Source organism: Monodelphis domestica, chromosome 4, assembly GCF_027887165.1.
Source record: "Monodelphis domestica isolate mMonDom1 chromosome 4, mMonDom1.pri, whole genome shotgun sequence".
Taxonomy (NCBI): domain Eukaryota; kingdom Metazoa; phylum Chordata; class Mammalia; order Didelphimorphia; family Didelphidae; genus Monodelphis; species Monodelphis domestica.
In genome coordinates this window covers 361,452,434-361,479,853 of record NC_077230.1, presented here as the reverse complement: position 1 = coordinate 361,479,853, position 27,420 = coordinate 361,452,434, and the positions used below count along the sequence as shown (strand labels likewise).

The 27,420-nt window shown below is 46.6% G+C and overlaps 1 protein-coding gene across 1 annotated transcript in view; it reads right to left on the bottom strand.

Annotated features, from left to right (window-relative positions):
- TFAP2E (transcription factor AP-2 epsilon) overlaps positions 1–26,166 on the bottom strand; it is a 47,703-nt gene extending 21,537 nt beyond the window's left edge. Inside the window, exons 1-3 of the mRNA XM_056795133.1 lie at positions 25,670–26,166; positions 24,363–24,839; positions 22,753–22,804 (exon numbers count right to left, since the gene is read on the bottom strand). Of these exons, the coding sequence (XP_056651111.1) occupies positions 22,753–22,804; positions 24,363–24,839; positions 25,670–25,696 (556 nt within the window). The 5' untranslated portion in view covers positions 25,697–26,166. The remainder of the gene's footprint in view (positions 1–22,752; positions 22,805–24,362; positions 24,840–25,669) is intronic.
- Positions 26,167–27,420: the final 1,254 nt, after the last annotated feature.

Here is a 27,420-nt window from a genome sequence, read left to right as displayed (position 1 = left end):
TATATATATATATATATATATATATATATATATATAATATCGATTCCTACATGGATATCTCAGGTGTTCTAGGAAGGCTAGCTTGCATTATTATATCCTTTACTCTTTGGCTTACTTTTTTATACATGGGTAAACCAAGGCCCAGAGCAGAGCCCACTCAGCTGGTCAATGGCAAAATCACCTTCTGATTCCCAGTCCTGCAATCCATATATCGGCCTGTGCTTCAGGAGAATCACACACAGTTTTACACATACAGTCTAGACTTCTTGAGGTGCTATTCCCAGCAGCTGTTTCACAGTCTCTATTTTCTCTTGTGCTGCCCTGGGAATTCTGAGGCAGAAGATGCCTCCATTCTAGGTATTCTTCAGGTCCAGAAAGGAAAAGAAATAATTTTACTCAATCTGGGGCCCAACCTAGACTCAGTTTTTCAACAAACAGTTGAAGGAAGAAGGACTGATAAGGTTGGGGGAAAGAAGGTTAGAAGCCTCTTCCCAAATCTCTTTATGTTGCTGTATTTGCTGCCCCCTAACTACCCCATTGTCTTAACGTCCCCTCCCTTTCCATGATAGTATCTCAAATCCATGGCTCACCATCTCCCAGCTCAAACTTTAGTCTCCTTAACTCTTTCACTCACTGTCCTCCAGATCCCAACATCCCCCACTCTGTCCAAAACTCTATGGTAATTGTTAATCCAATGGACCAATCCAATACCCCACTGTCCCCCAAATCCCCACTCATTATTCCCTAACTCTTCCTTACTCTTCTCCAGCTTCCTGGTAATTATCCCCTAAATCTCCCCCAATGGCACCTCACATCCTCTATTCCCACAATTCACTAACTCCATTTCTCAGCTTTTCCACTTAGTATCCCCCAACTCACATCTCACTATCCCTCAGTTTCTCTATTTCTACAACTCATTGTCCCTCGACTCCTCCCACTTGTTCCCCCCCCCCCAATCCCTTCAGTTTTCAGCTACTGCCACTGAGTTTAAGGATCTCAGTGGAAAGGATCTCAGACACCCAACTAGTCCAACCAGTTCCTAAATAGGAACCCTTCCTCCAACACTCCTCAACAGTGGTCATCCCAGGAAGAAAAGGTCTGTGTGGAGACCTCTAGTAAAAGGAGTCCACTACCTCCTAAGGTGGCCCTTTCCACTGTCCGGCAACTTTCATGGTATGAAAGTATTTCTTTACTTTTAGCCAAGCTAAATTCTGTCTTTTATCTGCTGTTTTGGCTCTGCTCTGGAGCCAATCAAAACAGGACTAATATCATTCTTCCATTTGATAATCCTTGAAAACTGCTATTCTGTCCCCCTTCACCCCATCTGGCTTATTCTTCTACTCCCCAGATTATAGATGGCCAATTCCTTCACTGGGTATGTTCTCTGGCCCTTTCGTCATCCTCTTTGCCCCCCTTCTGGACATGCTCCAGCTTGTCAAAGTGCTCAGAGAGTGATCTAACCAGAATAGAATAGAGTAGTAATAATAATAATAGCTAACATTTATATAGTGCTTATTATGTGCCAGGAACTGTGCTAAGTGCTTTACAATTATTATCTCATTTTATCCTTACAACCCTGGGAGGTAGCTGCTATTATTATCTCCATTTTATAGATGAGGAAACTGAGGCAAACAGAGGTTAAGTGAGTTGAAATTTTGAAGTCAAATTTGAACTCAGATCTTCCTATCTCCAGGCACTAAGCTCTATCCACCACGCTACCTCTGTTCCTTTCTTCATTCTAGATATTTAATTTCTTAATTTGGTCACATTCTGAATCTGTTCATGCAAGTCTTCTGATGTTTCCCTGAAACAATCCCTTTCTTCATTTCTTATAGTTTCATGTATTCTATTACATTTGTATACCATAATGTGTTCGACTATTCCCCCATTGATGGATACTATCTTGGTTTCCAGTTCTTTCTCAAAGAACTGCTATAATATTTTTGCACCCTCTAGATCCTCTAATTCTTTCCTCCCCAGGCTGCTCTTCAGAGCTTACACCATGCCCCAGAGTTAAATACCTTCCCTTCCACCACCATCCCTTTTCAGTCTCCTTTTTATCAGGTGCCTAACCCCAAGAGAATGTAAGCTCTTTGAGGGCAAGGACTATCTGTCTTTCTGCTTATTCGTACATAGCAGACACTTAATAATTACTTGTTAATTATTAGATTTTGGGGCTGCCATGTGACACAGTTAGTTAGTCAAACTTGTAATCCAAAGAAACTCTCCTATCTTTTTTTTAAACCCCTACCTTTTGTCTTAGAATCAATCCTGAGTATTGGTTCCAAAGCAGGAGAGCAGTTAAGGCTGGGTAATTTCAGTCAATAACTTGCCCAGAGTCACACAGCAAGGAAGTCTCTGAGGTTATATTTGAACCCAAGACCTCCCAACTCCAGGACTGGAACTCTTTCAACTGAACCACCTACTATCGTACTCTCCTCTTTTTCCCCAAAAATGGTTATCTAGAAAGCCCTCTTTTCCCTTAGATTCATTTTTTTAAGTCAGCAAACATTTATTTATTTTTCCCATTAAATTCAATTTTTTGAATTCTCTCCCCTCCCTCAGCCCTCACAGCAAAGGCAAGAAAAACAAAATTGTACATCACAAATATGTATAGTCATGCAAAAGAAATTCCTGCATTAGCCAAGTCACAAAAGAAAAGAAAATGTAAGTCAAGCTGCACTCTGAATCCATCAGCTCTGTCTGGAGATAAGTGGCATGTTTCATCATAAGTTCTTGGAATTATGGTTGGTCATTGCATTAATCAGAGTTCTTAAGACTTTAAAAACCATCTTTTATGATGTTATTGTATGTGTTGTGCTCCCTTCACTTTGTTTCAGTTCATAAAAGACATCCTAGATTTTCCAGAAACCATCCCCTTCATCATTTCTTACAGCACAATAGAATTCTATCACATTCATATACCATAAGTTGTTCCACCGTGCCCCAGCTGATGGGCATCTCCTCTCAGTCTTCAATTCTTTGTCACTACAGAAAGAGCTGCTAGAAATATTTTTGTACATATAGGTCCTTTCACTCTTTAAACAAATTTCTTTGGGGTATAGACCTAATATCAGAATTGCTGCTTTACTTAATTTTTAAAGTTGACTTTTTGATCCACATTTTTTTAGTTCTATATTTACCCCTATTAAATAGTATCTTACTTTATTCAGTTCAATAATCTCACCTATGCACATTCTCTTGGATCCCTCGACACTCGTCCACTATCTCCACCCTATCTCCCAGTTCTCCCCCTCAATGTCCCCCACCTCTTCCCTCACTGTCCTTCCAACTCCATCCTTACTGCAGTACTTTAACTTCCCCTCCAGTACTTTAACTTCCTGCATCTCTGTGATCATCCTCTCTCACTATTTCAGGTAATACTTGGATAGAAGACCATCTGAGTGCTCTAAACTTCAGAGGTGGCATGGCATGATGGAGAGAGAGCTAGACTTGGAATCAGGAAGACCTGGGTTTGAATCCTGTTCCTGACACTTACCAGCTTTGGGACCCCAAGACAAAGCATTGAACACGTCTAGGCCTTAGGTTCCTCCTCTAAAAAAATGAAGATGCTGGACTCGATGACCGTTAGAGAGCTCTTCCAATTCTAAATCTATTATAATCTTGTGTTCTGAACTTGGGTATCCTGAGCATACAACCACACAGAGAAAGGGAACCTATGGCCAGGCTGAATCCTGAGTTCATTAAACCCAGTGAGAAATTCCAGAGAAACAGAAATAGCCCAAATGCAAATATGGAGACAGAGAGACCTAAAATTGAGTTTCCCTGGGAGCCCGCCACAAAGGCTGGTTACGAGGAACAGGTCCCCAGAAGCAAAGCTTGATTTCTTGCTAGGTTAGAGTTCAGGAGGAGTTTCTATGAAAGTGAAGATCTATTAGCGGGATATATTTGTTGTACCTATCTTGGTGCCTCCAGCACTTAGCACTGAGCAAGAAATTAGAAATGTTTACTCAGTCAATGCTGTGGAAAGACAAGCACACCAAGACACTATTGGTGGTTTGCAAATTGATTCTGGAAAGCAACTCAGAATTATTTAAATACATACATATATATATAAACCTTTTAGCCCATCAAACCCACCTAAAGGCATGGATGTATTACTCCAAGGAGGTCAATGAAAGAAAGAATAATAATATTGATGATAATAAGAGCTAACATGTACATCGCTTCTAATGTGTGCCAGACACTATGCTAAGTACCTTATGAATATTGTCGTACAATGACCCTGGGAGCAGCTGTCAGTATGATCTCCATTTTATAGTTGAAGAACCTGAGGCAAACAGATTAAGTGACTTGCCCAGGGTAACACAAGTATTAAAAATGAGATAATATTCACACACAAATCTTCCTGACTTGAGGTCCAGTGCGCTATCCCCTGCATCGCCTAGTTGCTCTAAAGAAAGAAGCATCCTATGTATATCAGAATATTCATAGCCACATTCTGTATTAGCAAAAAACTGGAAACAAAGCAAGTGGCCATCCCCTGGGGAATGATGGAACAAATTGGGATATATAAAATAACAAAATATGATTTCGACTTAAGAAAAAATGAATTTGATTCCTTCAGAGGAACTCGGGAGTTGTATTAAGGAACTGACGCAGAATGAAGTAAGCAGAATCAAGAGAATAATTGCACATTAACTACGATCATCCAAAAGAAAACAAACTCAAAAAGCAGTTGATCTCTAATTATTTGTAATGAGCAATGTTTGGTCCAGAGAACAGAAACACACACACACACACACACACACACACACACACACACACACACACACACACCCTCTCTCAGCAAAAAGGTGGGAGTGCTAAATGTAGAATGTGATAACTTTACAGCTAAGTTTGGCTTAATTGTTTTTCTTTGTCACAAGAGAGGGTTCAATGGAGAGAGAGAGAGAGAAAGAGAGAGAGTGTGTGTGTGTGTGTGTGTGTGTGTGTGTGTGATGGTACACTGGGAAATGATAACTGATATTAAAAAAAAGAAAGAAAATAAAAAGAAGAAAGAAAGAAAACAAAAGGCATTAAAAGGGAGAAGGAAAATTCAGTTGGAATTGTTGAATCCTAACAGTAGGGCAAAGAAGCAAAGAGAGAGAAGAGAAAACCTCTCCAGATTGTCCTCTACCCCTAAAGGAACAGAGAAGGTGATGGAGAGGCAGAGGGGGAACAGTCATTCTCAGCAAAGAATCTGTTTGGGTATCTAAACAAGAAATAGATTAATATAGTGGAAAGAGAGCTGCATATCCCTCTCTGCACCTCAGTTTCTTTCTCTGTAAAGAGTAGATAATAATGTAAGTGCTGTCTAGCACAAAGGGTTGTGAAGGAAGCCTTCGAGTACTATTATTTTGTTCCCAACTTTGCCATGTGGTCTTGAACAAGTCTTTTCACCTCCCTCTTCAGTCTCCTCTTCGGTTAAGTGGGGAGGGTCCCTCCAGCCCTATGATCATCAGTGATGATGGCAGGAATACTGAGACTAACCGACTCTCTGTCCTCCCCTGCTATGGATGACCTCTACTGTCATGAACTCCAGTGAAATCCAAGGAGAGGCAAAATAAACCATCTTTACTCCTCCATACTTTCAGGAGATGAAAAACTGTCTTTGGAGCTTGAGGGTGGCAGGTTGGCCAAGAGGAAGGAAAGACAGCAGGGACCTCTATACAGTAAGAGATGCAGCAGACAGACAGACAACATGGAAGTCCATATACGCATATATATCATATATGTATCTCCAGTATTATACTCCAGCGGTGGCACAATATAGAGGAAAGAGAACAGAATTTAGAGTCAGAAAGGGCAGTGTCCAGAGGAGGGCAACATTGGATTGAGTTCATGCCATCTAAAGATTCCTTAAAAGAGTTAGGGATATTTAGCCTGGAGAAGAAAGAACTCATGATGGATTTGGCAGGTGAAGCAAGATGGCTAAATGGATACAGCCAAGCCTGGAGACAGGAGGTCCTGGGTTCAAATAGGACCTCAAACACTTCCTGGCTGTGTGACCCTGGACAAATCACTTACACCCCAACCCCCATTGCCCAGCCCTTATTGTTCTTCTGACTTGGAATCGGTACTTGGGATTGATTCAAAGGCAGAAGGTAAGGGTTTAAAACATTTAAAAAGAGAGACATGACAGCTAGACCTGAGCAGGGATTAGTAAGCACTGCAATCTGTCCTGGTCAGACCACATCTGGAGCACAGGGTTCAGTTCTGGTCATCATATCTTCACAAGAATATTGATAAGCCTGAGAGTGCCAGGGGAGGGTGATCTGGATTTTGAGGGGTTAAAATAATGCTGTCGGATGATCGGCAAAGGGAACTGGGGATGTTTGCCTGAATAAGAGTCATCAACAGGAATTTATCCATAAGGATCTACTCTCTTCCAGGCATTATACTAAGCTCTAAGGATACCCCCCCCCAAAAAAAGGACACCCAACAATCCCTGTTCCCAGTCCCAGGGAGAGACAATATGAAGACTGTGTGTGAACAAGATCCAGAAGGGATCACCTGGAGATAATGAAAAGAAGCTGCATTGGGAAAGGCTTCTTGCAGGAGATGGGGACCTGAAGAAAGCCAGAGAAGTCAGAAGATGCACATGGGGCAGCGGGGGGGGGGGGGGGGGGGGGGGGGGGGATCAATGAAAAGTTCTCTTCCAGTATTTCAGTGTCTGTCCTGTGAAAAATAGATTAGACATGTTTTCCTTGGCTTCAGAGGATAGAACTGGAAACAATGGATGTTATATTGAAGCAAATTTTGGCTTGACATCAGGAACAGAACTCCCTAAGAGTTAGAGCTATCTGAAAATGGGATGGCCGGCTTCCTCCCTCTCACTGGTCATAGAATCAGAGACTTGGAACAGAGGTTCTGAATCTGGGATCCAGGAACCCTCACGGAGTCTGGGGAAAGATCTCAAAAGTCCCATGGACTTTCTTTCAATATAATCAATTTCCTTTGTAATACCATATATTTGATTTTATGCATTTAAAAACATTTAGTGGGGACAATTCTTTATTTTAATATAATTGTATTTTTTAAAACATTTTTCCATGGTTACATGGATCATGTTGTCTCCCTCCTCTCTTCCATTTCCCCCCCCCCCCCTCCTGGAACTGACAAGCAATTCCACTGGGTTAGACATACATTATCGCTCAAAATTTATTTCCATATTACTCATTTTTGTAATAGAGCAATCTTTTAAAATTAAAACCCCAAATCCTATACCCATATAAACAAGTGATAAGTCATATGTTTTACTTCTGTGTTTCTAGTCTATGGGGACAATTCTGAGGAACTTAGGACAAAGAATGCCACCCACCTTCAGAGAAAGAACTGTTGGAGGCAGAATGCAGATGAAAGCATACGATTCGTGGATTGTTTATTTGGGTTTATGTTTTGGGGTTTTGGTTTTATAAGATTACTCATGTACAAAAATGAACAATATGGAAATCTATTTTGCATGATAATAAATGTTTTAACCCAGATCAAATCTCCTGCAGCACTGTGAAGGGGAAGGGAAGGGAGGGAGAGAGATAAGTTCAATCATATAACTTAAGAAAACTTATGTGGAAATCAGTTATTACATGTAATTGGTAAAAAAAATTGAATTGAATTTAAAAGAAATAAAAATATTCTGTGTATAGCGAGGTAGTACAGTGGATAGAGATCCAGGTCTAGAGTTGGGAGGTCCTGGGTTTAAATCTGATCTTAGACACTTCCTTGCTGTATAATCCTGGCAAGTCACTTAACCCCAATTGTCCAGCCTTTATGGCTCTTCTGTTTTGAACTGACACTGACAGATTTGAACTGACACTGACAGATAAAAATTTTTATCATCTGTCAGTGTCAGTTCAAAACAGAAGAGCCGTAAATTTTTTTAAAAGATAAAAACATTCTGATGACTAAGTGATTCTCTGTGATACAATGACACAAGACAATTCCAAGTCTTACAATGAAAAATGCTATCCACCTGCAGAAAAAGAACTGATGAGGTCTGAATGTAGATCAAAGCATACTTTAAAAATATTCATTCTTTTCCTCTTTTTCTCTTTCTTTTTTATCTATGTTCTCTTTTGCAGTGACTAATATGGAAATATTTTTTACATGGCCATACATGTAGAATCCATATCAAAGTGTTTGTCTTCTCAAGGAAAGGAGAGGGAATCTGAAACTCAAAAATTCTAGAAATCTTCATGTCAAAAATTGCTTTTACATGTAATTGAGAAAAACAAAATAAAACATTCTTTTTTAAAATTAAAAAACAAAACATTCTGAGAAGGGGTTTCATCATAAGCTACAAATAGAACTTTTGAGTTCACCTAATTCACATCCCTGCTTATTTGATGTTTGAGGAAACTAAGGTCTATAGAGCATAATTAATTCACTCAAGGTTGCATCACCTAATTAGTGGCAGGGCCAGGATTGGAAACCAGGACCTCTTAACTCCAAACTGAACAAAGGCTGGGTAGCCACTTGTCTGAGATTCTGTTGTTGCTTTTTTAAATCCTTATCTTCTGTCTTCAAATCAATACTGTATATTGGTTCTAAGACAGAAGAGTGGTAAGGGCTAGGCAGTGGGGGTTAAGTGACTTGCCCAAAGTCACACAGCTAGGAAGTGTCTGAGGCTAGATTTGAACCCAAGACCTCCTGGCTCTGGACCTAACTCTCAATCCACTGAGCCACCCAGCTGCCTCCTGTCTGGGATTCTGTAGAGGGGATTCTTGTCCTGGTGTAGCTCAGTGCCTGAAACATTTAATTTTGACTAAATCAGGGGTTCTTAATACTTTTGGTGTCATGAACCCCGTTTTGGCAGCTTGGTGAAGTCCATGGACCCCTTCTTAGCCTCATGTTTTTAAAAAATCCATAATGGAAAGAAATGCTAAATTTCAGTTATGTGAAAAGACGTCATTTTTTTCTCCCTGTCCAAGTTCACAGATTCTCCTGAAATCTACCCATTGATCCCAGGTTCAGATCCCCTGGACTGGATTATCTTTCATGTCTTCACTTGGATTCAGCTGTGTGACCACAAGCAAATCACTGAGTCTCAGGGTTTATTTATTAAGTAGATAGACCAGTAGGAGAGAGTTGCCCCATCCAGACTCAATGATCCTTTCCCTGGTGGTGGTTGTTTCTTAGACCCTCACCTTCTGTCTTAGAATCTAGACTAAGGATGGATTCCAAGACAGAAGAGAGATAAAGGTTAAGCAATGGGGGTTAAGTGACTTGCCCAGGGTCACACAGCTAGGAAGTGTCTGAGGTCATTTGAATCCAGAACCTCCTATCTCCAGGTCTGGCTCTCAATCCACTGAGCCACCATGTGCCCCGCCCTATTCCTAGTTGTATATGAATGAAAGAGCCCTGTGGAATAATGGGAAAGAGAACAGGACTTTGAGTCAGAAGATTTGAATTTGAATTTCAGTTCTGCCTCCAAATCATTTCTCCTCCCAATGCCTCCTTTTCTTCATTTGTAGGGTTGGTTAAAGGATTCAGAGGTGGATGCTATCCTAGAGGTTGCCCAATGTCTTGGTGACTCTTAATAATAATAATCTTCAACTTTTTCAGTCATGTTCAACTCTTTGTGACCCCATTTGGGGTTTTCTGGGCAAGGATACCAGAGTGGTTTGCCAGTTCCTTCTCATTTTGCAGATGAGGAAATGGAGGCAAGCAAAGTTAAGTGACTTGCCCAGAGTCACACATCTAGTAATTATCTGAGGCTGGATTTGAACTCAGGACTTCCTGGCACTCCATGCACTGGCTGGCATTCTATCCACTGCTTTTAATAGCATAATAGCTCCCACTTATATAGCACTTCAAATTTTGCAAAGGGCTTTACGTATTATCTCAGTTGATCCTTACTGAAGGTTGGTGCTATTATTGGCCTCATTTTACAGGTAAGGAAACTGAGTCAGAGGCCAAGTTACTTGAGGTATATGAGTAAAGGAAGTAGGATTTGAACTCACATCTTCCTGATTCCAGATTTGAGGTTCTATTGATTACAGCCTCTAGCTGGCTAAAAATAACAACAATAACAACTAGGTGCTAGAGATCTTTATTTATCAACTGACTATTTTTGTTCTTCCCTTTTTATTCTGAGGATTATTATTAGGTAGCTAGGTGGTAGAAGGAGAGCATGCTGGAAGACCTGAGTTCAAACCTTGCCTCATATACTGTAGCTGTATGACCCCAGGCAAGTCACTTAGAACTTTAAAACTATATAAATGCTAGTGGGTTGTTGGTTTCTCTCTCTCTCTCTCTCTCTAATTTCTGTGTGTGTGTGTGTGTGTGTGTGTGTGTGTGTGTCTGTCTCTGTCTCTGTCTGTCTCAAAGATAACAGAAAAAAAAAATGAGTTGAAAACTCTGGCTTCCTCAGTTGTCTGTTTTTATCATCCCAGCCACCCAGAGCATCAGATTCTACTTTTCCCCAATATTTCTAAATGTCCTTATGGCCATCCACATCTCATGGCTAGGAAAACTGGAGCTCAGAAAAAGGAAGGAATTAGCCCAAGCTCCCCCGAGGAGATCTCATGGCAGAGAGAGATTGGTTCAGGATGAGCTCTTCTGACTCCCAAGGTACCACTCTGCCTCAAGCAGCCAGTTATTCTCCCTCAGTAGGCAAAGAGGTTCCTCTTTTGTGATGCCACCTTTTGGTCAACATGATCATGTAGATCACTACAGATCCTCTCAATTTATCCTCCCCTGGAGAGGCCCCTCCATTTAGTGCATGGAATATCAGACCTGAAATTAGGAGACCCAGATTCAAGTCCTGCCTTACATATTTATTGACAGTATGATCACAGACAAAACACGACTACTCAAAACCTGTTTTCTCATCTGTAAAACTTGTATTAGTAACCACAGAACTCTAGGAGAGAGTCGCTCCCAACAGCTGGTAATACCAGCGATTTAGGGTCAGTGTCTCCCAGGAAGACAGTTCCCATCTCTTTGATCTTCTTCTACATTTTCGTCCCCCATATGATTCAGTCTCATCACTGTTCAGGTCCTCTCCTTCCCTGCCTCCCTTTCCCATTTTTCCCAATGGAATCCCTGCTCAATTGTTGATAAACTTCCTCCCTTCTCCCATCTCTTATTTCATGGATACTTTGCCCTCTACAGAATATACTGTATCCCTAACAAGCCTTTCCAGAGCTAGTTGCTCCTTCTCTCATGTCCCATGACACCGTGGGGATGGATGGCGGGGAAAGAGCTAGAGAGGGAGCATAGACATGGCAGCCTGGCCAGAGCTGTGGAGATCCTCCATATTTGCTCTAGCCTACCAGGAAGTTTTGGACTCAGAGCACACCCAGCCCAACTAAGCTGACCTTAATCCCATCAAAAGTCTCCAGAACTCAGGGAAGCCCAGGCTCCACACCCATCCTCATTGACTGCTGGGCTTTAATCCAATCAAAAGCCTCCAGAGGACAGGGAAGTTCAAACCCCAACAACCCTCCACCAGAGACTACACCAAGAGGTCTCCTGTTAAAGCTCCAAGAGGGGAGACTGACAGAAGCCCCCAAAACAAACAAAAAATGAGAGGAGCAAGAGCACAGACAAATACAGGGAGTAAAGAAGGGGTGAATTTAAGCAAACAACAGAAAAAGAAGAAAGAAACTACAATAGACAGCTTCTACTCAGCAAATAGAACAGAAGGGGAGAGATCAGCAAATAACAAATCAGAAATCCCAGCGAATTGGATATAGGCTGTGGAAGAACTCAAAACACAATTAAGAGAGGCTGAAGACAATTGGGAAAAGAACTTGAAAATTAAGATAAGTCAAATGGAAACAAAGGCACTTGAACTAAAACGAGAAAATAGTGTCTTGAAAGCCAAAATCAACCAGCTGGAAAATGAGGCAAAGGAGATGAAAGATGAGGTAAAGAGGATGAAAGATGACCTTCAAAGAAAATCAGACCAGAAGGAAAAGGATGGCCAAAAAGTCAGGGATAAAATCCAGTCTTTAAGAACCAGAATAAAGATTGGTTTATTTTATAACTAAATTAAATATTGTCTTTTTGTTTTAATAATGTTTACTTTTTTAAACTTAGAATGAATACTGTGTATTCATTCAAAGGCAGGAGGGTGGTAAGGGCTAGGCAAAGGGGGTTAGGTGACTTCCCCAGGGTCACACAACAAAGAAAACCATTGTCTCTTCCCAACAACTCTAAGCTCTCTTGCAACAAAGTACAGTTAAACAAATCAAATCAACACATTGTCTGTTGCCTCGTTCCTCATTTATAATCAGTCCACCACCTTTCTAGAGAAAGGCAGGAGGCATGCATCACCCTCAATCCTTTCTCACACGCTTTGCTCTCCAGACTAACTTTAGTCCTTCTAACTGAATGCCCCCAAACATATATGGTGGTGTCTCCTCAAGCAGCCTGGACTTCCAGTTCATTGACATTCTTACTTCCCATAATCTACCTTTCCACTCTATCTTAACCACCCATGGTAACTGTCAGTAATTCAGCTCACCATCATCTATCTATAGCCAGGCCACCTCATCTTAAAAAACAACAACTGTAATCAAGTCCCCAAGTCATTCTCTCTCCTTTTTAAATATTGGTGTATTTTTAAAACTAAATTAGGGGGCAGCTGGGTAGCTCAGTGGATTGAGAGCCAGACCTAGAGATGGGAGGTCCTGGGTTCAAATCTGATCTCTGACACTTCCTAGCTGTGTGACCCTGGGCAAGTCACTTACCCCCCATTGCCTAGCCCTTACCACTCTTTGTGTATTGACACAAAGTTTTGATTCCAAGAAAGAAGATAAGGATTTTTATTTAAGAAAAAAAAACTAAATTAAATAGTCTTTTTGTTTTAATGATGTTTACTTTTTTTTAAGCCCTTACCTTCCTTCCATCTTAGACTCAATACTAAATAATAAACTGCTCTCCATCCCTGATTGTTCCACTCTCTTGTCCTCCTTTGGGTCCTCAGCTCTGAACTGTGTGAGAGAGCTCACACACACCCCACCACCATCTGCCTTTTCCACTTGATCTGCACAGTCACAACCTGAAGGAAGTTACACCATAATATTAACTTCATCATTACACATCGTTGTTACCGACTCTCAACTAGATCTTTCATGGCTACGAGGCAAAGTTTTTCTTCTCTTTTTCTGACTTTTATCTTTTCTTTTTCTGACTCCCTTCCCTCAGTTGTTATCCCAAACCTTCTCTTCTCAAGCCCCCAGTGACCATTGGCTAATCCTGTCCCCAAACTGGTATTTTCCTACTTTGCTGGGAAAATAAAGGTCATTGGTTGTGATCTTCTTCCTGGCTATAGGCGACAATATGCTTCTACATCTTTTCTTTACTTACTCTTCTTTATTTATTCCTAACAATTAATAATGGGGAGCAGTCACCTACTGCAGGCACTAAATTCAGTATTTTACAAATATCATCTCATCCGAGCCTTGAGACATTCTTGGGAGGTGGATGCTGTTTTCATTAACATTTTTAATGGAGAAACTAAGACAGAGGTTCAGTGATTTGCTCAGGGTCATGCAACTAGCATGTGTCTGAGCCTGGATTTGAACTCGGGACTTCCTGACTCCAGATCTACTCTCTCCATTGCTCTATTTACCTAATGACTTTTCTCTAAGTGGTGATCCTTCACCTTACAAAGGCCAACCTTCTCTCCAAACTATGTGCTCAATGGCATCCTCTCCTGTCACTTCCATGAGCTTACTCTATTGCTCAGTCTCTCTCATCTTCATTTTGTCCCTTTCTGTTGGCTCCTTGCCTGATGTCTACAAACTAGGCCATGTCTTCCCTCTCTCCCAACCCATCCTTAAATGCCTTTCACTTGCTCTGCTATCAATTTTTTTTAATCCTTATCTTCTGTCTTAGAACTAATAGTCTATATTGGTTCTGAGGCAAAGAGTGGCAAGGGCTAGGCAATTGGGAGTTCAGTGATTTGCCCAAGGTCACCTAGCTAGGAAGTGTCTGAGGCTGAATTTGAACCCAGGACCTCCCATTTCCAGGTCTTGTTCTCAATTCACTGAGCCACTTAGCTACCCCAAAGTAATATACTATTTAAAAAAACAAAGGAACAACCTTTACCTTCCATTTTAGAATCAGTTCTGTGTTTTGGTTCCAGTGCAGAAGAGTGGTAAGGGCTAGGCAATGGGGGTTGCCCAGGGTCACACAGTTAGGAAGTGTCTAAGCCTAGATTTGAACCCAGGACCTTCCATCTCTAGCCAACCAGCTGTCCCAAGGTTGTTCCTTTCCTGGATTTTTGCCCATTCTCATTCCTTTCCTATCCCTAGCCATCTTCTGAGTGAGCAACATAGTTCTATTCCTCATTTTCCACCTGACTGCACTTATTTTAGATTTCCTTGACTTCTTCAGTGCTCCCAGAAACCTCATCATTGGGAAATCTCATCATCCTGCAAGATCTAATTAGTCTTGGCTCCTCCCTTATCAGTATTCTCTGTCCCTCTGATTGGAGAGCAGTTCTATGCAGGACAAATATCTCCTCATTTCTCACCTGGCTGCATTAATTTTGAACTTCTTCACCCCACTTTTCAGCTTTATTTTGGGTATCTTTCCCCAAAAGTTTGTAAGCTTCATTTTTTTAATGTATACCCTTACCTACTGTCTTAGAATCAATACTGTGTATTTGTTCTAAGGCAGAAGAGCAGTAAAGTAATGGGAGTTAAATGACTTGCCCAGGGTCACACATCTAGGAAGTGTCAGAGATCAGATTTGAACCTAGGACCTCCCAACTCTAGGCCTGGCTCTCAATCCACTGAGCTACCCAACTGCCCCCAAGGTTGAAAGCTTCTTAAGAACTAGGACTGTCTTTTGCTTCTCTTTGTATCTTTGGCATTTAGTATAGTGCCTTGCACATAGAGGGCACTTAATAAATGCTTATTGGCTAGTTCTTATTGACTAACGATGCTACTCACTCCTCTACTCAATAAAATCTGTGATTCCAGCATGAAATATAAACTCTGTCTATAAATTCTTCACAACCTGACTCCTTTCCTTTCCAGGCTTATTATACATTACTCCCCTTCATGAATTCTAGGGTGCAGGCAAACTGTCCTTTTTATTCCTCACACATGGGTGTCTTCACCCATGGACTAGCTATCTCCCCTGTCCGAAATGCTCTCTCCCTCCTCACTTCTGACTCTTAGAATCCCTGCTTTGCGCCAAGGAGCAGCTGGGAGGCTCAGTGGATAGAAAGCCAGGCCTGGAGTTGGGAGCTCCTGGGTTCAAATCTGGCCTCTGACATTTCCTAGCTGTGTGACCCTGGGCAAGTCACTTAACCCCCATTGCCTAACCCTTACTGCTTTTCTGCCTTAGAACCAATATAGTATTAATTCTAAGACAGAAAGTAAGGGTTTAAAAAAAAAAAGATTGTTTTGACAGCTGTGTGGAGCTTCTACATGAAGCCTTTCCTGCTACCCGGGTTACTAGTGCCTTTCTCTTAGAATATATATTTAATTATTACATGTTTATTTTGAATATGTGTGTTCAAACCTTAAAGTTCTACATAAATACTAACTACTATTACTATTATACAGATGAATCCAGGACCTGTAATAACCAGCCTCTCTCCTTTGAACTCTAGCCATGGATGAAAATTGCCTACTAGACATCTCAGCAATCACATTTCCAACTCAACTTATTCAAAACGAAATTCATTATCACCCTCCAGACCTCTTTCTGACTTCCTATTAAGACTACCACTAGGGCAGCTAGAGGGTTCAGTGGATAGAGAACCACGTCTGGAAATAGGAAGTTCTGGGGTCAAATGCAACCTCCTAGTTGTGTTACTTAAGTTACTTAACTCCAATTGCCTATCCCTTTCTGATCTTCTGCCTTAGAACCAATACATAGTAAGGTTTTTAAGAAGAAGGAAAAAACTACCACTAGCCTTCAAATTGACCCTGACTTCATCTTCTTCCTCATCTATTGATAGCAAATGATTTGCCTCCTCTCATTGATTCTGTCTGCACATTACTTATATATCATCTAAGATACTAATTTAGGGCTTCATCAGCTCTCTTAGATTACTGACATAGCTACTAATTTCCTTGTTTTCAGTTTCTCCTTTCTCAATAATAACTGGGACTTAAGCTTTAAAAATACTTCCCATACAGTATCTCATTGAAGCCTCACAACTAACCTGGAAGATAGTTACTATTAGTTTTCAGATAAGAGACTGAGAATGAAGTAAAGTGACTAGCCTAGTATCAGGGATGGGATCTGAACCCAGGTCTTTTGGGCTCCAAGTAGAATACTCACTCTACTGCACCTCTGTGGCTTCCTTCAAATCATCTCCCTTCACACATTTGTCAGAAGTCTTCCTTCCTTCCTCCCTTCTTCCTTTCCTCCCTCCCTCCCTTCCTTCCTTTCTCCCTCCCTCCCTTCCTTACTCCTTTCCTTCCTCTCTTCATTCCTTCCTCCCTCCCTCCCTCCTTTCCTTCCTTCCTTTCTCCCTCCTTTCTTTCTTTCTTTCTTTCTTTCTTTCTTTCTTTCTTTCTTTCTTTCTTTCTTTCTTTCTTTCCTTCCTTCCTTCTTTCCTTTCTTCCCTCTTCCTTCCTCCTTTCCTTCCTCCCTCCTTTCCTTCCTTCCTTTCTCTCTCCTTTCTTTCCTTCCTTCCTTCCTTCCTTCCTTCCTTCCTTCCTTCCTTCCTTCCTTCCTTCCTTCCTTCCTTCCTTCCTTCCTTCCTTCCTTCCTTCCTTCCTTCCTTCCTTCCTTCCTTCCTCCCTTCTTCCTTTCCTGAGGCACCATCTTCAGCATCTCCCCATTACTCACAGGACAATACAAGATACAAACTTCTCAGCCTGGGCTCCAAATGCCCATTCTAGCCCTTCCCAAACCGAGAGAAACACTTGGTTTGAGGCCAGACCCGACCCCAAATTTCCTCCCAAGGTGTCCCTGATGAGAGCTGGACCACAGTCACAAATCAAGGGAACGAGTTAATTCCATCTCAGCTCCAGGAAGAGACAAAGGTCCAGGAAGAGGGGCACGCGGAGAAAGTGACATTTAGGGGCTACAGACTCTGGTCGCGAATATTCACCCAGCCCCCAAGTAGTCACACACAGACAGACACAATCACACATTCACACAGTCTCACACATTAACATACAGACACGTAGACTCATCGAGTATCTGAGCTGGCAGGGACTTTAGACTGTTTAGTCCTACATAACACACATTCACACAGCCTATTCACCAAGCACCCCCGCGATGCCAACCCTCCCCCCATCTCCTGCCCTCTTCCGGGTGGGGAAATTGGGGGCGGGGGTGGGAAGAGGGCAGAGTCCTTAGAGAAAAAGCCCAGAGCCTTTCCACTCCGCCTAGAAGGGGTTCAAGCCCGATAGCCCTCCCTCACCCCATTCCTCACCCGGAGAGGCGGGGAAAGAGAAATTCCCCAGTTTCTCAGCCATAACCGCTTCTCCCCACCTCGCCTCCGCCCCTACCCGCAGGGCTTTCTGCCTGCACGGGACCCCAGTTTAAGTCACTCACCTCCTCCCCGCCCCCGCCTGGCCCGCTCAGCCGAAAAGCCGAATTGGGGACGCTCAAGGTGACAGGATCGGCCCGGCGCCACAGGACTCGGGCCACACACCTCACGGTGGCTAGGGGTTGGGTGCGGGGCACGCCTGAGGCCACTGGACTGCCTAAAGTTCCGATGATCACCCCTCCTCTGAAACCTCTTCCCCCCAGCCCCGACACACATTGCATTTGCCTCTCACCCTATAACCTGATTACTTTTCGGGGATGCGGGGAGTGAGTAGTCATCAGTAAGCAGGCACCAGTTCGAGAATCAGGCGACCTGGGTTCAAATTCTAACTTTTTGCAATTTGCCAGCACTGTGTTGTAGTGGAGAGCTGTGGATTGGGAGTCAGGAGATTTAGGAGTCGGAGCTCTGTCACTTACTAACCTATATGCCCTTGAGCTAGTCTGCACCTCAGTCTACTCATCTGTAAAACTGGACTCCAAGAAGTCTTTCCAGCTCTAATATTGTGTCCTCATGATTTTAGCTGTGCCATGGTGAGCAAATCACTTAACCTCTCTAAAGCCTTGGTTTCCTCGTCCGTAAAATGGGGTTAACACACACACTTTAAAACACTTTTAAAAATACAAGGCAATGCTTTTCTGAAGGGACGTCGAGGATGCGTTTTATGTGGGGTGGGAGGGGGAGAACTGCGGAATCCCTGGCTCCCGAATCCACCTGTCTGCTGAGCAATGGCGGGAGAGGACGAGCGCGATGGCGAAAGAAAGGCTCTGGTTTTGTCTTAGTCCACTCTCTTTAACTTGGGGATGAGGGAATAGCCGTCTCCACCTTTCTCCCTCTCCCCCACCCAAAACTAGTTACGTGCACGTTTCTTTCCAGGTGAGAGGAGGCGGTGGCGGCCCTGGGGAGGGGCTGAAATGAGGGAAGGCTCTGAGTGATCTTTTGCCAGGCCCTGGAGGGGTAAGGGGAGGCTCTGCTCCGGACCAGTCGAGCTGGGGGGCGGGGGTGGGTGGCACAGAGTGGATCGGGAGTCAGGAATGGAACTGTGGAGCCAGCCAGAGCTGGGGTGGGAATCAGAAGGGGCAGAGAACTGAGCTCAGAGTGGGAAAGCAGAAGAGCTCGAAGGGATGGGAACCCACCGAAAAGTCAGGAGCTAGCGTTGGTTCAGAAAACCAAGGCAGGGAACCGGAAAAAGGGCAGGGATGGGCGTCAGGAGCTGGAGCCTAGTGAGGGAACCAGGAAGAACTCGAAGCCTAGAGAGGAGACAAGAGGGGGCAGAAAGGAGAGCCAGACAAAGGCCGTGTGCCCAGGGAGCCTACAGGGAGCAGCAGGAATGGGAATCGGGATCTGGAGCCTAGTGAGAGGGAGGGAGCAGAAGTGGCGCCTAAAGCCTGAACGGAAAACCCTATACAGGAGAGGAGGCAGGAATGGGAGCCAGAGAAAAGCTAGGTGCAGGAAGCCTGGGGAGGCGGGAATACGGGAGTCTGAGATTAGGCAGCAGGAGGAGAGAGAAACAGAGACAGAGACCGAGACCGAGACAAAGACAGGGAGAGACAGAGACAGAGACAGAGACAGAGACAGAGACAGAGATAGAGATAGAGATAGAGATAGAGATAGAGATAGAGATAGAGATAGAGATAGAGATAGAGATAGATATAGAGATAGAGATAGAGATAGAGATAGAGAGTGCAGGAATGGGAGTCCGAAGAAATGCCGAGAGAGGAGGTCCGGTGAAAGTACCAGAGGGAGAGAGGCACCAAGCGCTGGCTTCGGACCGGGACTCCGAAAAAGTCGAGAATGAGCAGAAGCTGGAGGGAGAGCCCCAGGAAGAGACCAGGCTGAGCCTGAGCCGAGGGGGGTGGAGGGATGGGGTTGAGGAGGCTAGGAGAAGAGGACGCTATCCTTACTCCGCGGAGGGTTTCATTCATTCCCGGGCCAATTCAGGACCCAGGAAAAGACGTGGCGGTTGCTTCCCTCAGTTTTTCTGCCCGCCGGCATTTCAGCGCTCCAGGATCGAGTTCTGGAGTTCTGGAAAAGCCATGATCCTCAAGGCTTAGCACTATACCTTACACGTAGTAAGCGCTTAATAAATGCTTGTTGATTGATTGACCAATGCTTAAAGGTCCTGCTAGGTCCCTGTCCCTGCTTGTTCTCCCTCGCTCTCACCACCACCCCTGAACGCACCCCGGCCGGCCGCCTGCTCCCGGTTTGCCACTCGCCTGGCTCCTGGACTCCCCTAACCCTCGCGGGTACTTTCAAAGACGCTCCCCTTTCTTACATACCCTCGGAGGAGGCCTCTAAACCAGCAGGACTCAGAGCCCCCAGGCTGGAGCTGAAAGTGGCAGGTGTATGTGAGTGTGAACTGAGTAGTCCGTCTGTGCTTGTGGATTTGGGCAGGAGGGTGCCCGGTAGGTGCTATTTGCTGAAGAGGAGGGGAAAGCTTATTTCATACTTTAAAGTGCAAAGACCTGCTACTGGTTACTGACTCCAGAATTCAGAACTCCCATATCCAACCTTGGAAGTCGTAAAAAGGCAGAGATGAAGAGCTGTCCTTAGACAGGGTTCTTTCACACACAAACGGATCCTAAGGCATCCTGACACACAGTCACACCCCAAAATTGGCCTACGGACACAATCGCTGGTCACTAACCCATTGACGCTGGAAGATAGGCCAAGGAAAGTCCTTAGAGGTAAGCACAAACACAATGGACACCCAATATGAAAACAGACAAGAGAGAGCCACTTCAACTCCTGCAGAGTCTAGATTCTCCACTTTTTGGTGCCAGCCAATTACATGGGTTATAGAAAGATGAAGGGGTTTTCTTTTTTTGTCCCCTACCTTCCCTTCTCTTCCAGTTCTCTTAACTTTCTTCCCACTTTTTGCCTGGGAGAAGGAGGCCCAGGAAGCAGACACTGGGCTGGGAACAAAGAATTGTACTGGATCCTCTCTAGGAGGTTGGGTTGGTGGGGTAGGGCATTTCCCTGAGATTCCTGGCCAGGGACCCACTCTCTAGGTGCTTAATGAGTCTGATAATGATATTTTTCTTCAAATGTCTCACAAAGTAGGGACCCAAACCACCAAAGCCCTTGCCAAGAAGAAGCAGCAAAATCTCAGGGGATCCACGAGGCCCTGGACCTGAACAGAACAGGAAGTTGGTTTTAGCTTTGTTCTACTTTCCTGACTCATGTGCATGGGAGTGTGGGATGAGTGTATGTTCTAGGGGAGAATGATCCCTATTTCAGACCTGGAAACCCCTTCCTCCCTTTAGGGAGGGTTGACCATTTTCTTCCAGATGGTCCCAAGGAGGGGGATGGTACTCTAGCTGGGGCATTTGAGCCTCCCCACCCCCAACTTTCCCCAAATTCCCTTCTCTCCAAAGGGCTAGCAGGGAATTTGAGACTTTTCTCAGTAGGCCAAACCCCTGAGCTGATGATTTGCAGCCCTTGGCAAGTAACTGACCAGGAGCTGACCATATCATAAGAATGAGAATTTTCCCTTCAAACAATAACATATGATACTGTTACCTGAACACTTCACTGAAGCATTTCTACATTATATAGTATTATTCCTATTAACAACAGAACAGAAATCTTCCCAACACCCCTCCATCCCGAGCCAGGCCATGTGCCCCCAGGACACTCATATTGTTGCAGAGGAAATCTTTCAGGGATCTGGTTTCTTTCCTGTCTTTCCAGTCAGTCAATGAACCCAAAGCTCCCTTTCCCCAACTTCCCTTCCCAACCCCCTTTCTTTTCCCCAGGGCCTGGCTCCTCTTGATTTCATCCAAGCCCAGAATTTGCCACCTCCATACTGAGCCTGAAAGAGGGGTTGGTCCCATTCCTCACCAGGAACACATTCAGGTGTAACCCACTCTTTTCCTATCCTCTAAGCCAAAACTGGGTTTCCCAGAGAGAACAAATGAAGGACAAATCCAACTGGGAATTCACTTGATTTGAAAAACAAATAGGGTCCAATCCTCTGGGAGAAAGGGAGGGAGGGTAGGAAGAAGGGAGGAGCAATAGCTTTCCTCTTAAACTATATACCTTCTGCCCAGACAGGGAAATGAAAATTTAAGTCCCAAGCTCCCTCACCTCCCTTCTTCCTCTTCACTCTATTTCAGGTGAAGCACTCTTCTGCCTAATTTTACTATAATCTTTATGGTTTAGTATTTCCTCCTTTTAAAGTGAATTCTTTTCCTCAGTGTCCCCCAATTTTCCTCCTCTCCCTTTTTCTCCAGCATCTCCTTCACTTCCTAGTCTTCTCTATGTCCCTCCTCTCCTCTCCCCTCTCTTATTCCTTCTTCCCCTCTTTTCCGGTGCCCCTACTAACCATAACCACCCTTTCCTCATTTTCTCTTTTCCCCAAGCCATTCTCTTCCATCATTCTGATTCTTCCTCTTTTCTCTTCCATGGCCCCTCCCCTCCTTGATCTGGCTTGGGGCAGAGCCCCCTTTGATCACCCCCTTGATCTGCAGCTGTTGTCATAGCCCTGCCCTGGACTCTCCCAGACAGAAACATAAAGAAGGTTATTCTGCAACCTCCAACAGGCACACAACACACACATGCACACACACACACTCTCAAATCTAGCCAGAATGGAAAAGCTGTTGGTCACTGGGGGTGGAGAATGACCTCTGCCTTGTTGGGGAGCCCTGTAACCCTCCCTTATAACTCAGAAATCTCTGAAATCTGCTGGGAATCCCACCCCCATCCCCTGAGGAAACTGGGAAGTGACTTAACTAGTTCTGCAAATTAATTCCAGAGACAGAAAATCGATGCAGCCCCACCCAGCAACCCCAGAGAGAGTTGAGCAGCCCCCACCCCAGCCCTCAGTTTCAGCCAGCCTTGGGCCAGCACCCACTGAGTGCATGCCACCCCCCAACCTTGGCAAAGAACCTGGCTGCCGCACTTCTTTCCGAGTTCCTTCTGTCCAACCCCTTCTTAAGGTGCCCCTAGGCCCAGCCCTCCCTATAGTGTTTTCCCTCCAACCTACTGTGAGTTTCTAAGTGCTAAATTCAGGGACAGGAGGGGGGAAGGGGACAGAGAAGGCCAGGGTCCGAGGCAAGCAGTTTACTTGGGTTGGGGAGGGTGACCTGAGCAGGCATCCCGGTTCCTGCGAACAGGGGATTCGACCCAGGCATGACTAGGGCTTCGAGGGAGAGCCCCAGACTGGGCAGACATGGAGAATGCTAGGAGTAGTCCTGGTTACTTCTCCAGAAGCCTGGCACCTAGTCCCCTTCCCCTGTCTGACCCCCGCGTAGGTAGGGCTGATTGCCTACCTTTCTTGATCACCGACTGATCCAGAAGGCTCATCCCCGTGTCGTCCACGGCCTGGAGAGGGAGGAAAGAACCCAGGTCGGGAAGGGGACAGGCCTGGGCGGTTATCTCCAGGCCCTTCCAAACCCTGCCATCAACTCCAGTTCGAGCTTAGGTGAAGAAAAGGGATAGGGTCAAGAGGGAGGGCCCAGACTGGCCAGGAAAATAAAATTCATAGAAAAAGGGCCACAGACACTGGGGAGACATCTCCCGGCCCCGAGAGGCTGAAGCGAGCCGGTTAGGTGAAGGGCCGGGGATTAACCAGACCAGAAGAACGCCTCTCAAAGGAAATCGGGAAGGGGAGCAGCTGCGGAGACTGTAGAACAGGGGAAAGGAGGGAAAGTGTGGGCTCAGGGACTACGGAACAAGTCCGAGAATGGGCCTCGGGGAGCAGGCAAGGGAAAGGGATTTGAAAAGTAGACCCGGCAGAGGGATCCGGTTCGGTGGTGGAGACAGGGGATTCGGAGCCCGGAAAGGAGGCGGAGGTAGCGATCTGGGGTAGGGGGGACCAGAGAGGGCTAATTAGACCACCAGGGGTCCAGGTCTGCAGCTGAAAGGGTGAGCCCGAGTGCTTGGGTAGGGAAGCAGGTGGGGGGCCCTGAATTTCTCAACAGAGGCTGGGCCGGAAAGGTGACAGTTTGGTGAAATTAGAAGGGGGTAGAGTAGAGGACAGTTCGGCCAACTTTGGTATCCCCCGACCCAAGCGTTGAGAAAGCAAATAAAAAGGGAAACGTTTAAAATCGCAAATGTTGGCTCCGGCGATTCTGAGCCCAGGAATAATCTGCCAGCTGCGGACAGGAGGGATCCCGGGCGTCACTGCGGAGCTAAAAGACCCGGCTCCGGGTGGGTCCCCGGCCCAGGCCCCCAGCTGCGCAGTCTGCACGCGTTCCCCCCCTCCACCCCCCTCCACCCTTAGACTTTTCCTGGCTGCTACCCGTTCCGGCTGGGCAGCCGCGGGAAGATCATTAACCCAGAGCGGTCGAGGAGCCGCAGGCTCGAGAGAGGGGGAAAGGACTGAGGGCCCCTAACCCGGGATCCACAAAAAGTTCGCTGCAAGAAACCTCTTAATCTTGTTCTGGCCGTCGCGAGTGGCCTCGGCTGGAGCCTACCAGAATTCTTTGGGTCCTTCTCCTGTACTCATCCGAGAACTTTGCATCCCGGTCTCCTACAGGCTTTTCCCCACACCAGAGTCGCAGGGCCCTTTCCCTGCTTCTATTCCTATCCCGCTCCCTCTCTGTCATCATTCTCCAGTGAACCTCCTCCAGGTCTTCCCAGAACCTGCCTAGCATCTTTCTCAGCCTGTCCCAGCCAGGACTTTTGCCCCGTCCTCTCTCTCTCTGGGGCGATTTCCGTTTTCTCCCAGTTCTCTGAGGGTCTTTCCCAAGTGCCATCCCTGTCTGCCCCTCTCCTCTGCCCCAGTGCCTGCTGGGCCTTTCCTTGAGACGTGTCCCCTCTGGGACTTTCTCTGAGTATCACCACCCCATCTTCATCCTAGCCGCCCTTCTTCCACCTTGGGTCGGGATTGGATCTCTCGGGGTTCCTCCCGACCCATTCGGTCCTGCTGGGCCCTTACCTGGAGATCCTCCAAGCCGTGATGTGCCGCCAGCCCGTGGAGGCCAAGCGGCCCATCCGCCAGGCCGTGCGCTCCGTCCGGCAGACCGTGCAAAAGGCGGGGAACGCCTGGGTAATCCCGGCGAGGGTCCAGGCCCAGGGCCCGGTGAGTCTGAGCCAGAAGGCCTTGCTCATCCTGGCGGCCGCCTCGGGGAGAGGGCCAGGCCGGCTGCTGGTGCTGGTGCGGGTGTGGGTGCTGGTGGAGCGATCCAAGGCCGCTGTAAGGCTCGCCGAGGTGGGGGAAAGCCGTCTCTTGTGTCTGACCGTAGGGTAGAGGCGGCTGAGGGTAAGGTGGCGGAAAGTAGGGCGGTTGGAAGTCCGAGGCAGGCGTGTGGCACAGAGGAGGCGCCGCCGCCGCCGAGAAGGCCGCCTGGCTGAGAGAGGAGAGCTGCGACAGGCGCCCCCCGCCAGCCGCGCCGTTCAGCCCATCCGGACGGTCCTGCGTAACCGGGAGAGACAGACGAAAAGTTGGACAGACATTGGGTACAGATGGAAGAGCGAGTCTCAAGCTGGTCGGGGTCCCTGATCAGGTCCTCCTCCGCTCCCAGTCCCGGGCCCAGCCTAAGCCTGGAATTAGCCACAGTGAAACGCAGAAACTAGGAGTCAGGAAAGGATCCCGGAGGGAAAGTGGGAAATTAACCGAAGCAAAGGGGGAGAATTTATCCAAATCGAATAATTGAACATCAATTTAGTTAAACATCAAAGACCAAAAGGATTAAACAAATCGAAACAGCCAGAATCAAGTACTTTCCCCCCCACCCCACAAATTCCCTTTTCCCCGTGGCTCTGCCCTAGGGCCCTTTCGGGTACTGTGCCCCCAGGGCTCCAGGGTGGTAATGGATGTGGGGGGACGGTAGAAGGGGGGTTGCCCTAACCCCTAACTTCTCATTTCTCGCCTCCCCCCACTTCCCTCCTCCCCAGGGCCCAGCGGTAGTCTTTTCCCCAACTCAGAGGCCGATCTCCAAGCGTTGGTTTCAAAGATCCAACCCCGAAACTCCAGCGAGTTCCCCAGTCTTTCCTAGCCTGCAGTCAGAGAGGATAATCAGCCTATACCCCACCTTCGGGGACTGTGGAAGCCCCGAGCTTCTCCCGCCGAGATTTCGTTTTTGTCGGGGGAGCCGACTGGGAAGTACGAATTGGATCTGAGTGTCGGGACTGTCCCGTGCTGAGTTGTGGCCCCGGGTTGCCCCAGACCCCCAGGTCCAGATTGCCGAATCCTGGTGTATTCCCTGCACCCCTACCCCGACCTCAAACCCCCGCAGGACTCACCATCGCGGAGTAAGTATGAACCAGCATGGGTGCGGGCGGGCTGGAGGCGGCGGCCCGAGGGACAGCGGGGCCTCAAGGAAGGAACTGACAAACAGACGGCTTGACAGACTGAAGACCCTTCAGTGCCGAGTCCCGGAACTCCGGAGAGTGCGCGGCCGGCCAGGGGTGGGAGCCAGGGGCAGCCCCTCGGAGAGGGTTCCTCAAAGCCCAGAGCCCCCGCTCAGAGCCATGGGGCGCTGGAGACCCCCCAGCAGGCAGGGGAGCGGGGGGCAGGGACTTGGACAGGGGCCCCAAGGGGGGTGAACTGAGATGGGTTGAGCAGGGCGGGAAGAGGAGAAGGAGGAAGAGGATTCCAGTTGGAAAAGTCTTTTAGCTTGTTCCTATCTCCCGGTCCTTCTCCCTCTGAGCCCAGACCAGCTCCATGCGCTTCAGTTATATGGGCGGGAGCGCGCAGGGGGGCGCCGGGGGCGCGCATTAAAGAGACAGTCCGGGGGCTTTAGCTTGGGCCTGCTCAGTATCCCCCGGGAGGCGAGGGGTGGGGTAGGTGTAAGGGGGGGGTGGGGTCTTTGTCAGAGGACTGGAGAATCTGCTGGGTTTCTAAAAGGTGGAACCAGAGTATGTGCCACTTGGGATAGTCTTCACCAAACAAAACCTCAGGACCTCTCCGTCCGCTTGGGTCTACGCTCTTCAGTTTCTTCCTGGGTCTGGCACCTTTCTCTCCTCCCCTAAAGTCTTGGGCTCCCCACTTCCTTCATCTTGCACCCAAAAAAACAGCAGTCCTGGGGCCAGGGCGACTATACTCACTCCCCCACCCATCCTGAAACTTACCCGACACATCCCTGAGGGCTGAGAAAGGGCCCAGGCAGATGCCAGGAGAGAGACCAAGGCAGGGCCACTGACTTATGGGGACCAGCTGAAAGGCGATGGGAAAAAAAGGCAAAGAATTTCCCGAAAAGTGCGGAGAGGGTGCTACCGTTATGGGAAGGTGGAGAGGTGTCTGTTCCCTCCCAGCTGCACCAGGAGTCTCCTACCTGTCCCGGTTCCTCTCAGACTTGGGCCAACCTGAGCTTAGCTCCCATTCCCCATCTTCCCACCCCAGGGAAGCTTATGGGGCACGGTGGACTGTCCAAGCAGAGCCTGAGAGGGGCACCACTGAGGTGGGAAAGTTTGCCGGAGACTGTGATTTGTGTTGGTGACTGGATATGATTGCTACACACTAGGGCTTTTGGGTGTGGGTGCCTTGTATCCCTGATTGTGTGTGGGCCTGACCTAGGGATGATGCATGTGTTTATATCCACATATGTCCATACAGGGCTGGGTATTTGGTGTGCTGTGACCCACGGCCAGTGTTGTAATGATGCCTGTGTATCCTGTGTATAATTTTACATATGGCAGTAACACACAGGTTATATACAGTATTATTCATCTCTGTGACAGTTTCAGATCTTCCTCATTGCACCTTTCCCTCTCCTGATAGCTTCTGGAATCTACTCTAATCCTTTCCCCTCCACACACCTCCCTCCTCAAACTGGCTAAAATGGATCCACTGAAAGTCAAGGAGTCAAGAGAGGAAGAAAGATCAAGGAAGAGGAAGCAAGAGAATATGGAAAGCTTCAAGGGAAGAGAACAAAGAGGAGGAAGGAAGGAAAGGAAAGGGAGAGGAGTGAGGAAAAAGGGCAGGTGGATGGAGGAAAAAAACCAAGGAAGAAAAGGGAGGGAAGGGAGAAAGGAGGGAAGGAGGAAGAAGGGAA